Source organism: Anarrhichthys ocellatus, unplaced genomic scaffold (genome assembly GCF_004355925.1).
Source record: "Anarrhichthys ocellatus isolate YVR2014 unplaced genomic scaffold, GSC_Weel_1.0 scaffold17, whole genome shotgun sequence".
Classification (NCBI taxonomy): domain Eukaryota; kingdom Metazoa; phylum Chordata; class Actinopteri; order Perciformes; family Anarhichadidae; genus Anarrhichthys; species Anarrhichthys ocellatus.
In genome coordinates, this window is record NW_022280047.1 from 611238 (window position 1) to 623532 (window position 12295).

The 12295-nt window shown below is 44.0% G+C and overlaps 2 protein-coding genes across 2 annotated transcripts in view; one reads left to right on the plus strand and one right to left on the minus strand.

Annotated features, from left to right (window-relative positions):
* Positions 1-8773, minus strand: part of LOC116388689 (E3 ubiquitin-protein ligase KCMF1-like) — an 11062-nt gene extending 2289 nt beyond the window's left edge. Inside the window, exons 1-5 of the mRNA XM_031856771.1 lie at positions 8631-8773; positions 6634-6801; positions 3742-3881; positions 2627-2728; positions 62-242 (exon numbers count right to left, since the gene is read on the minus strand). Coding sequence (XP_031712631.1) covers positions 62-242; positions 2627-2728; positions 3742-3881; positions 6634-6801; positions 8631-8646 — 607 coding nt within the window. The 5' untranslated portion in view covers positions 8647-8773. The remainder of the gene's footprint in view (positions 1-61; positions 243-2626; positions 2729-3741; positions 3882-6633; positions 6802-8630) is intronic.
* A 3037-nt stretch (positions 8774-11810) lies between these two features.
* lipg (lipase, endothelial) overlaps positions 11811-12295 on the plus strand; it is a 5764-nt gene continuing 5279 nt past the window's right edge. Inside the window, exon 1 of the mRNA XM_031856720.1 lies at positions 11811-12071. Coding sequence (XP_031712580.1) covers positions 11981-12071 — 91 coding nt within the window. The 5' untranslated portion in view covers positions 11811-11980. The remainder of the gene's footprint in view (positions 12072-12295) is intronic.

Genomic DNA, 12295 nt, shown 5'->3' on the forward strand with positions numbered 1-12295 from the left:
GTGTGTGTGTGTGTGTGTGTGTGTGTGTGTGTGTGTGTGTGTGTGTGAGAGAGAGACGGACCTGCTATGGGGTCCATAGCCTCTCTGCTGTAGTTGGAGCTCTGTGAGGAGCTCTGGCTGGTGGAGAGCCCCCCTGTGGTGCTGCTGGTGAAGTGCATGTTGGACCTGCGGGCACGTGGACCCCCCAGCCCACGCCCGGGGTGAAACATCCTTCTCACGTGCCGCACCCCACTGGACTCGTCGTGAAGTTGCTCGTTAAGGAACACACCGGTTTTTTCATCACACTTTTAAATCTACAAAAATTGTGGGAAAATGCCCCCAAGCTGATGATCTAACCAAGACCAAGAGACAGTTATTAAAAATATTCTCACATTTAAGAAGCTGGAATCAGCCAATACTAGGCATTTTGCATGTAAAATGACTTAAAATGATAAGTCAAAGATTAGTTCTGTGTCTATCTGTGGCCCTATTTTGTGAAGCTCAGCTTCATCTTTGGTTTCCTCAACAGAACTCGTTCAAAGCGCTCCATAAATAGAGTGCAACAGCAGTAGCAGCCGCTCACATGGAGCGTTTCAGCTGGTTCCTGTCAGGCAAACACAGATGCTGCCATTTCAACCAGACATGCATTTTGATGAAGAACAATTCTTTGAAAAGCCCTCCTCTCCTCGACTACTAGTACAGTGTAAGCCAACTCAGACATCTTTTAATTTCAAAAAGGAATGAAGGGGATGTGTACGCATTTCTGAAATATGACATGATTGACTAATACACTACAGCAGAGCCTCAAGCTACAATAAGATGCCAGACGTCAGGGCCAGCAAAGCCTTCTCTGCTTGCACACGTTATGGCTGGGAATGCTTTTTATTTGCTACCGTGCGTCTTGGTGTTTGGAGCTACGCTACGCTAACCTGAGGTGGCTAACCAAGGCAGCAACACGACACCATAGCACGACAGGACACTCACAAGCTACGGTGCTTTTGAAAACTTTTGCTGAGACCCAAGTGGATCCACAACTCAACGAACATGTTCACAGGAGGACCTCTGGCTGGAGCTGAACCGCACCGATGTTCTGTCCAACCACGGTATTAAACTCTTTGTTAACAAAGAAAGGAGGATGGACTTTGTCTTTAAGTGAACAGCAGCTTTGGTAAGTCAACTGCTTTGTTTTACATCTGCAGTAGTGTTACTACTGTGTTAATTTGTCTATGGTGTCGTTTTTATGATTTGGTTAATATTGTTCCCTCTGATGTGAATAATATTTGAATGGCCCGTGCTCTTTAGTGTGTGGATGAATACGTGTTTTAGTGCCACAGTGTTGCTGGATTGATTTGTCATGCTTTGTTGTCATAAATATATGTGACTGGTTCTTGCGAGTTTGTTCTTGTCATTGTGTTAATTACATTGATTTTGACTATATGCATTGTCCGTTAATGACACAGCATCCCGTCATGCATATTCACGTATCTGCACTCTGCAGTTAGTGTATTTGTAGGTGCTGAGCTTCATTTTTACACGAAACAAATAACCTGTAGGGGTTAGGGTCGGACATTTGATTCTCTGTTTGGGGTTTTGTTTTCTTTAACAAAGCAAGAATTATGGTCTGGAGAAATGGGGATTGTGTGGCAATTGCTTTAGCCCTGTTTGAATCAGTAGGGAACGGCTAAACACTGCGGGGAGAGTGTAGCTTGTGTGCTGCTGTTGTTTTCCTGCTAAGCTAGTTTAGCATAGTGTGCCTCCCAGAACACACGCGCCTCACCAGAGTACAATGTTGTTCTTCCATGGTGGGCGTGTCAGACAGCACGTTGTCTGTTACGTTGAGTGGGTTGCCAGGTTAAGCGCAGTGGCTCCACCGAAAGAAAATTATATTTTCCACAATTTAAGCTTCTGCCTTTTGAGCCTCGTACCGAACGGTTCAATACGAATACGTGTATTGTTATACCCCTAGAAACAAATAATAACCGTAGCTGTGGCGTCATAATGAGGTTATTAGGAGGTGGTTCAGCTGTAGTAGGACAGCACTGAAGGCCCAGGTATAAAACACACAGCCCGCCACTGTGCCATAGTAATTAAATAACATAAGACAAGACAACATTACAACTTGTACAACCGTTACTGCCTTTTGCAATCACCTCACCAATCCACTTAATCAGGCCAGTATCACGGTAAATATGGATCCAGATTGGATCAGTACCGCCCTACAAACCATCGTAACGTAACACTACCTCTCATGGCTTTCTTTTTTTGGAGAGGGGAGAAAACAAGCAAGTTTGAAGGAAAACATGAAGACGAGAGGACTTGGCCTAAACTCTGACATTTATCCTCTTCGCATCGAACCAACCTGATCAACCTGAGTGAAGCCTCCATACACAAGTCTGTCACAACGGCATGACAAATAGTTTAGTTTAAACGACAACAGCCATGAATTCAATACTGCACATATCCGGATATATAATCTCAGTTCACCCACCAGGTGATTTAGAAAACTACCCCAGGAGGCTCTAATGTTATCAGCAAAACGTCAACAAATGTCAGTTCCAGTGAACAGACGCCTCCCTTGTGCGCTAATCTGTGGCTAATCGATATAGCAGCCCCAGTTACGGTCATGTCTGTTTAAAAAAAAGGATATCAAGTCTCTGGGTGCTCTGTGTTCAAGTGTGAGATGAGCAGCGAAGTCATCGGTCACGTGATTGGGGTCGCCGCCTGGCAGCGCTGCACATATGGGGCAGATCTAGAAGAGAGAGAGCACACGTTAATATCGGCACACTTCACCGCACATTCAACAATCGCCAGTTGGTGCTGGCTCCTCTTCAACAAACTGAGATCAGCAAATATCTACTGTACCAATGCAATATCTAATTATGAGAAGACGCAATATCAGAAGAGCTCCAGCTCTGTGTTGAGGGAGTCAAAAACCCAACAGAGATGAAGTGAAGTTGAAGGAAAGGATCTTTTTGAAACGTTTGACATGTTGGTGAATTCATCTGCTGGTGCTTCTGTTGTAGCAGTGACACTGAGAAAAGCATCACATGATGGTGTTAGGTTCTTGTATTTAAATGGCGGGTGATGAGGACACTGATAACCTTGAGTCGCGTGCGTGTTGTAGGAGTGACGGGGAGGAAAGATTGAGTCATGTCTATTATTCAGGTTTTCTATTTATTCATTTATTGCATGAACTGGTGGATCCCTGATCTAAGGAGACTTATGACTGGAAATGATTCAGCTGAATGCAACAGAGACAAAACCTAAAACATTCCACTGATAGTAGTTCATTTCACAATAATTCAGCAAAAAGCGTGTTTGGGTGTTTCAGTGCACGAGTGCACACCTGCTTCATGATTTTGATATTTAACGTAAATAAAATTACCAAACTAATTAACTATTAGTCTCGCTGTGGTAAAGTAATAGAATTTGACTGACCAAAATCTGTTTCAAATAATTTGAAATAAACATAATTAGTAATGTTAAGCATACATTACATGGGTGACGGTTCTTTGAACTATTTCTCAGTAGTTTAAACCCAATGTTCATTTGCTGTCTGGAGTAAAAACAGAGAGCATCTATAAATAGAGCTGCACCGTCTACCTGACTTCACTCGCAGTTCGGTTTTACTTGCACAGTCTCTCAGACACCGATTGGATTTACTGAATCTGAGGTACGTCGATGTTTCCAAGGTCTTAATATCTGTGCAAACATCCAGTGAAGGTTCCATAGAAGGAGTATGAAGCGACAGCACCAACTTACCACTTCTGTGGAGGTCTCTGTATGCTCTGCAGCCACGTGCTCCTGCAGGGAGATCTCCGTGTAGCCCATTCTGCCACAGTAGGGACACGTGAAGGCCTGGGGCTGCTCCACTGAGAACGCTTCTCCACCGTAGTACAGGTCTGGAGGAGGAGGAGGAGGAGGAGGAGGAGGAGGAGGGGGGAGATGGAGACGGTCATTCAGTGTCAGTGATTTAGCCGTTTCAGGTGCTGTGATTGCGGCCGTTTCTCCCACAGAGGAGGACAGATGGAGGACATTTGACAGTAACGGAACGTTTCAGATTAAGAAGCCGTATTTTAACCGGGATGTAAACGCACACAGAGTCCCGTTAAAGTCAATTTGGACAAGATGAATGAATAAGTGGGTTCAATAAGACGAGGACAGAAACCTTCTATTTAACCCAACCATTTCAGCTGTTAATAACAGAACATTTCCCAGCCCACTCGCATACAATCAACCTGGAGGCAGTTTGACCGAGCTGTTAACACAGCCCTGACATACTCGCCTGATAAAGTCGTTATGGTGAATGTGCGAGCAAACAGCTGCCTATTCACACATCCAACACACAGAGCACCACCAGCGTTCATCTGAAGAACCGTTCGTGTCCACTCGATAGATGAAAGTCCATTTTCACTTTCCTGTTAGCTCTGTTTTATGATCTCCACCAAGTTCTGAGGGAAATATCTGGTTATTTTGTTGATGAACGCTCCATGTTGTTCACCAGCTAGCCGCCAACTGTGTCTGACCGCCATTTGGAGTCGGGCAGATCGGGTACTGTGGGTCTATCTGCTGCAAACAACAGCAGTAGTGCAGCTGTAAGGAAAGCAGCTTAGCCTAATAATAGCTAATAATACAACTGTCCATTTAAAAACAGTCAACATGTGACTAACATGATGGCTTTTTTTTTATTTTTTATTAGTTTCCCCATCAAAACACTAACAAAAATGATTTTTATATCATTAAACCGTTATCGAGATCAACCATTGGTGGACAACTGAACCAACCACAAAATCTTTAGGAGCTTGCACCTTCTGCTGTGTTTTCAACAACAGTTTGTATTTTTTTTCTCAACAGATTGTATAACAGAATTTCCAACGTTTGAAACGCTGAACATCAACATAATTCACGGCACCAATGTATGAAATAACAGTGGAAGTCGTCCAACAGCAAAAGAAACGGTCCATTCAATGATATCACATCTAGTGTACTATCAAGTTCACCAATTATTAATGGTTAACTCAATTTATCTCAAGTCTGGATTGGACTATCTCTATCCCCGTTGCTGCCACAACAAAACGCTTTTATACATGTAGCGATGGACCAGATCAGCGGCCCAATAACTCCTCAAGCTGTTTGGGTCACATCCATCCCTGCTATGCCATTCTGGAGCAGCCTTCTCAGCTGAACACGAAAGCCAGCGGCAGCAAAAGATAACGTGCACTGTAACAGTTCAACTTATTAAAGCCGCTGAAGGGTGGTTTCAAAAAACTGCCGATATCAGAAGTTTATCCCAACGATTACACGCCAAGAAATAATGCCAGTTCTTGATTATTTGAGAGTCACTATACAAACTTTGAAATCCCTGGCTTAAAAATTCCAGATCATTTGCAAGTGAAGCTATTCCATCTCTTTATGTTTTGCGTACGCTGCCACGACAGCCTTGCAACTGGTCTATCACCCATCGCACCACACACTAAGGCTGGGCGGTATACCAGTTCAACCGGTATACCGGTTTTAATTTCCCGTACGATATGAATTTTTCATATACCGTCATACCGGTGCACACCCGAAACAACTTCTGTCGCTCTTCAACAGGCAACAAAATATATTGTTCACCGCTGAGAGTGCCATGGTCGGCGCTAGTTGTCTTAAGTGTATTGAGAGGGAACCCTAGTCATGGTTATAACTTTATAACAACAATTAACAACCCACAACTAATGCTATTAACAGGGCAAAACACCACGACACAACAGTTTGTGCCACATAAACAATTTGTAACACTAATAATTGTAGATTTATAAAATTTCCCCGCTGAACTGCATGCTGGGTAAGGCTCGCTAACAACAGTCTGCTAACAGCTGGGAGAGGCTCTGTCGCTCCAGTAACGTTACATTAAAGAACAGAAAAGAGCAATGCAGGATGAACAAAGACTGAACAACAAAATGTATTTTGGTTTGACACATATGCAACGCTGATTACCGTGTAATATGTGTGTTATTTGTTATAAATTTACATTGATACATATAGGGTGATAAGAAGCTGTACATGGAGGGGCTTAGGACCCAGGGGAATGTAGGTGAAGGAAACAGGAAGTGACGGAACGGAACACACGCCACACAAACCGCTGTTCACCGCTCGCTGGCCGGCCAGTTCTTTTCGGCGTTAATTAATTAATGCTTTAACGCGGAAAAAAAATACCGTGAAACCGCCAGAGTCTTACAAAATACCGTGATATGCATTTTTGGTCATACCGCCCAGCCCTAACCAAACACACACACACACACTTTAGATGCAGATAAAGTGGCACTTGATAGCTCGTTGTTGATACTCGGCTTACGATAACGTCTGACTCAGAAGCACTCCGACATTGAGAATCAGTTTATAGACACGGTGCGTCTGGTTCAGGGCTAATCTTTGAACTGTAGAGATGCGGCACAATGTGAATATGTTGTGTTCAACATCTGTATTTTCTTGTCCGATTGCCAGTGCACTATCAACATCCGTCTATCGAGGTAAAGTGCTACCAAACGGCATGAATCACAACAACAATAATACTGACTGACAGACAGCTCATGAGGCTAAAATTCACACTTTCACAGCCTGCATAGGTACTCTGCTCATAATCAGCCTGATGTGAACATCAATTCTACTCACCAAAGTCAACTCGGGTTAATATACACTGCATGGGATGCTCTGTGGTGTGTCTGGTTGTGGTCGCACCGCTCTCGTAGCACGATGCGCACAGGTCGTAGTCGTAGCAGATTAAACATTTGTATCGCCGTCCTCTGAAGTTGCCTTTTAAACATGCATCGCAGCTCACGCCTGAGGGAGGAAAGATAAGAGAGGTTAGATGTTGGATTTTACTTTGTCTAACACATGTAGATCATATCAACTATTTACCATTTATTCTCTGTTCTTATTAGGCGTTACATTAGATGTTTTAACTGGGATTTCCTGAACCAAGTCGGATCAAGACTTAAGCGGGAGATGTATTTCTTATGAATGGTTGACAATGAATATAAGCTTCACAAAAAGGCCAGTATGAATGTGGTGGACAGAACATGAACGCCTGCTAAATATAATACGATCCAATAAGATAGTACCTACAATAAATACTACTTCCGCATACAGTAATGTTAAGTGTTAATTAGGGCCGTGACAGAAGCTGAACTCGTATTGTGGTGCTGTGGTAGTGTACTGGGTTGCATAACATTCTATTACAAGTGTTACAGTCTTGTTTTTATTGTCATGGTGGTGACGGGACGTGGGTGAGGTGTTTGATTGTAACACAATAAGAAGGCTACGTTCAAAACTGTATTCACAGGAAGTGCCTTCAGCATCAGCAGCCTAAAAGATAACCATGGAGCAGAAACACAGTCTAGCCACAATTGAACATTGAAAGCGTCCCACGGTGTGTATTTATTGCATTGCATCGTGTATGAACCAACTGTGGCAATCCTCTTACTCAAAAGTGACTAACAGGTTCATTGACTAACGTCTGTCCCATTCACCTCTTAATAAAACTACTCTTACAACACCCAGCTCATTCATAAAACAGTCCTTATCAATACGTTAATTCCAACACTTTATCTAAAAGGTGTAACTTCGTGTGTCACTTGGGGTAAACGGGACCCTCTGCGTTCTTGATTGACTCGGACAGTCCCGGTGTATTGTATAACACTAGGCTGTCGAAACTCCTTCACGTCTCCATTCACTGCGAGCCTGCTGTTAAAGCTCAGTGCAGCGGCTGCAAAACCCTTAATGACAGTAACGATAATGACCGCGTTTCATCTCAGACATGTAATATCTTGATGACTACTGACAGCAAAGTTGACAACACGGGCATGGAAACTAAAGGCCGCTTGGGCCTGACTAACCTTCGCTACATGTTAACTACTTAACGAATAAACCAGCTACCGTTAGCTTAACTGTTAGCTCACAGGCAAGACAGCTGTGGTAGACTTTACCGAGCTAACTAACTCAACTTTCTACCAACTAATAAGCTCAACCATCTGGCGTTGTTGACAACGTTGGCTCACGTTTAATTGACACCAACAACGAACTTCATGCCCAACAAGGTTGGCCACAAGGACGAGGTTGAGTTTGCTAAATGTTAGCTTACGAAACTGGAATCTAAAAAGGCCAACTTTGACTAGGAAGGAGGCTAGAACAAGCTAACATGAACGAAAGACAATCCCTCTCGCCAGCAGCACCACCTGGGATTCGCTGCTCTCATGCGTTTCCTATCCTCGGCACTCCCCCTTGCTCCCCAGCTCGTTAACGTTAACCTACATCACCCATTCCCAGCTAGCTTGTAGGCTAGCTAGCACACTTAGCTAACGGCAACTAGCTTCTTCCGCTTATATGTCAGCGTTGTTTTGGTCCCCTAACGCAGACTGTTGTAACGTTACATTTCCTTAAAACATAAATGTCAACCGCAAGGCTTTGAAACACATTTTTTTGTGTCCGCCATAATGCGCCCCCACGAAATTACACTGCAACCTTGCTGCTACCACTAGCGAACGTTAGCTAGGATGGGCTTCAAAACAAGACATTCTAGCCTAGCTCACGTTAGCTAGCGGTGATCTGTCAACGCGTTTCTATCACAAACACCGACTCGCTCGCACCACCGTGCCGACGTGTGTTCTTACCTTCATGACGGGACATCCTACGGACACTAGCGCAGCCCCCTCTTCGGGCTCCCTGGTTTACAATATAGAATAATATGAGTGAAGAGAAGAGAAGCCGGGGTTGGTTGGCTGTCCCTCTTCCCTCATGAAGGATCCGGTCTGGCCCCCTCCGCCTCCTGCTGTGTCACTGTCCGGTGCGCTGCTCTCACGTCCACACGGTGGCGCTGTTGTTTCAGGTTTGGTGCTGTGGTTGTCTTGGCTGGTGAGTGGTTGAGACGTGTCTATGGAAAAGAAGCTTATAGGTGACTCCTCAGGGACCTTGACAGGAGTCCCTTCAAAACAAAGTTTTTAAAGAAGTGTTAAGATAGTTGTATTAGTCAAAAGTTCCTTGTCCATCACTGTGAGCAGGTACTTCGATGTGTTTCCCTGTCAACTGATGGCGCTCCATTTCTGTAAATATATTGAGAACCCTTTCTCTAAAATAGGCCTTATTAGCCTATTTGTTTTAATATCTGTACACGGGACAGACTGGGAAGCAGTATTTAAATAAAATGAATGTATATATTGACTTAAGATAGGCTTTAAAAACATAGCTCATAGGTCTTAATAAGACAAATATAGCCAACCTCAATGTCGTGTCACACTCTGAGTAGGCTATATAAATAATAGTCAGACTTACATATCATGTGTTCAATTGCCACCACCTGTTAACCTTAAAAACCCTTTACACAAAACCCCATGATTGTTCTTGGCATTAATAAAATAACGTTTAACAAATAATTATAACCGATCCCTGCAAAGCCTTGATCTACGCTGAATTGATCAAAATGAATGCCTTCATGTAGTCTCACTCAACTACATACAGGTAATTGGTCATTATTTAAAAGGGGAGAGCAGGGAGAAACATGATGAAAGGTTTACACACAAGTACAGTTGCTTTAAACAGTTTAATATTTTACAGGATTTTAGAAGATTCTGCACTAAGCACAAACCAAGAATTACAGAGTTAAACTTTGCTCTGACTTCACGGCACATAGGCACACACATGAAGTTTTCGGGAATAACTTCATGAATGACTGAGACAAAGATGTTTACTCTCTCTGCTCTCCCCACAGAGCAGCCTGCAGGTGATCTGTTTCAGTGTTTCACAGTGTCTCATTGTTGGGTCTTGACGCCGTGGGGCCAAAAATCCGGACAGGTCAGCACAGAGCAGAATCAAACTGGCACTGTGACCGGGCCGGCTGGCTGACGTGTGCGGATGGAAAGAATAACAATAACCCCGCACGAGAAGCAACATTACCATTGGAGTAAATATTACTGTTTCAGTCCAACAGACTAATTCTGGGAAGTCATTGAGTTCTGCTATTTTCTTACTGAAGAACTATAGACTTGTTGTCACTCTGACGTCAAAATAATGAACTGAAATAAAAGGATGGTGTGATCAAGCTGTTTTGTCATAATTGAATCCTTGTAGAACAAAATGTTGCTGTATATATTACCAGTGGGAGGCAGGACTGAATGTTATTTAAATGATAAGTGTATGGGTATTTAAAGTCCTGTGTGTGCTCAAGGATGGGTACAGTACAATGTCATCATCTCCTGACAGATCTGTTTCCAAATACCAGAGTGCACACCCCATCCTGGGATCCAGCAATGAGTACCCCCCTCCAGAGATCACTGACGTCCATGAAGTGAATATTTTGTAGGACAGTGAGTGAGCAGGATGGATTCTTTTCTATTTTTTTTAACGCATGACGCTGTGTTGCATCATCTCTTCACTTGAACTCCAGTGCCCTCTGGAGATCAACCTTCTGCTCTGTTTGAAAAAAACAAAAAAAACATACAGTATGTCTATTAATACATGGGTAAAATTAGGACAAGTTATTTTGGACGCTGCTGCTGTATCACGCCACACTCTCATGCTCCTCCATTTGATGCTGGCTTTATGAAAACCTTTGATCATTTCTAGTCCAGTCGGTCCAAGTCACTGTGAAGCTGGTGAGAAACTGGATTTATTTCACCTAATTACCATTGTAGGCACACAAATCAATACATGGATGTCTCATTTGGGCAGACAATATCAATATGACAAGATGTACAGTACATGTACCACCATCTGCACCCTGTGTACACCACACATTTCACAAGTGGTATGACGTTACTGTGTCAATGTTGTTGTACTTGGATCTTTTTCCTTTTTGTGCTGCATCAAGGTGATTTAATTAAATTATGAATTTGTTCATATTAATGCATATGACAAGAAACATAGTGGAACAGCAATCTGGAGGAGATAGATATATAGATAGACAGACAGACAGACAGACTGACAGATAGATAGAAACTCTTTAGAGACCATGATAAAGTGCGCGAGGAAACAGTTCGGCGTGTTTATGTCTCGCAGACCTCACAGAGCCGTCAAACCCACTGACCTACTGCGCATTGTACCCGGCAGCACCGCTTTGTTCGGATGGCAGGTACCGGGAGGGTGAGTGGGAGCGCGGTGGCAGGTGACATGAGTTTCAGGAAGCGGAGCGGGCGCTGATGTATGTACACAAAACAGTAGCGTTATTGTAGCGCAGACCCTCTGCGTGAGTGCGCCCATTCTTCGCCTCATCAATTGAAACCGGTCGGTGAAGCTAAGCTAATGGGCTGGCAGCGCGCCAGGCGGAGGGGACGATACGTTCAGCGGTGGAGGAGGGGGAGGGAGCCTCTCTGTCCCCCACCACACACACACACACACACACACACACACACACGGGTCGGAGCCTTTTAAATATTCCCATAAATCCGTAGGGTTTCCCACCTAAGATTGGTGTTGTTGTTGATAATACTAAATAAAAAGAAGACCTAGAGTGAGACCTCATTAACTGTTTAACGATCACTTCCACCGCGTGGATCCGGTATAGGGCAATATAAAGGTATGAGCCATGACCTTCATACGGTCATACCGAACACCGAGTAACTGGATCCGTTTTTACTGCTGCTCGCGTCACGCCCCGCACTCACAAGGGCTCTAGGAGCACGCGCAACGTGAGAAGCCTACTACGACTTCATTCAAGCTTTGCCACGCCCTTCAACGTAAACAAACGGGGGCTTGACCAATAAGATCCGCGATAGATCAGCCGATGATCAGATGACCGAGAAGGGGGAAACTATTTAAAACTCTAATGAGACACTTGGTGCAAGTTTATACATCTCACGGACGTGCACCAATAGAGACGCACAACCACCGGGCTCCCTCGCTTTCTTTTTTTAAAATCCCCTAACTGGAACTAAACCTACCTACCTACCTCGCTACCAACCGGCACCACAGAAACGCATTTTATACCCGTGCGCTTTTATTTCCGCCACACTCTGTCTGTGACTGAGAAATGAGCCCCGCAGCCCTTTCACTGTGGATTCTCCTACAGTGTGCCGCCACGCTCCTCTCGCCAGCTGCCGGGGGAAACACCGTTCTTAAAGGTAAGACACGACTCTGCGTCCATTGTTCATTCATTCATTCATTCATTCATCATTTTAATTTCTTTGCCAGCCTCACAAACGTGTGTATATATGTGTCAAAATCTAAACACCAGGTGTAGAAAGTAGGGCAAGGCACGCGCTAGTGGGGAATCCATGAATGGGACGATGTATTAAGTCGCCTAAAGCTCACTTTTCCTCACATTTGTACCAACGTCCCCCCCCCC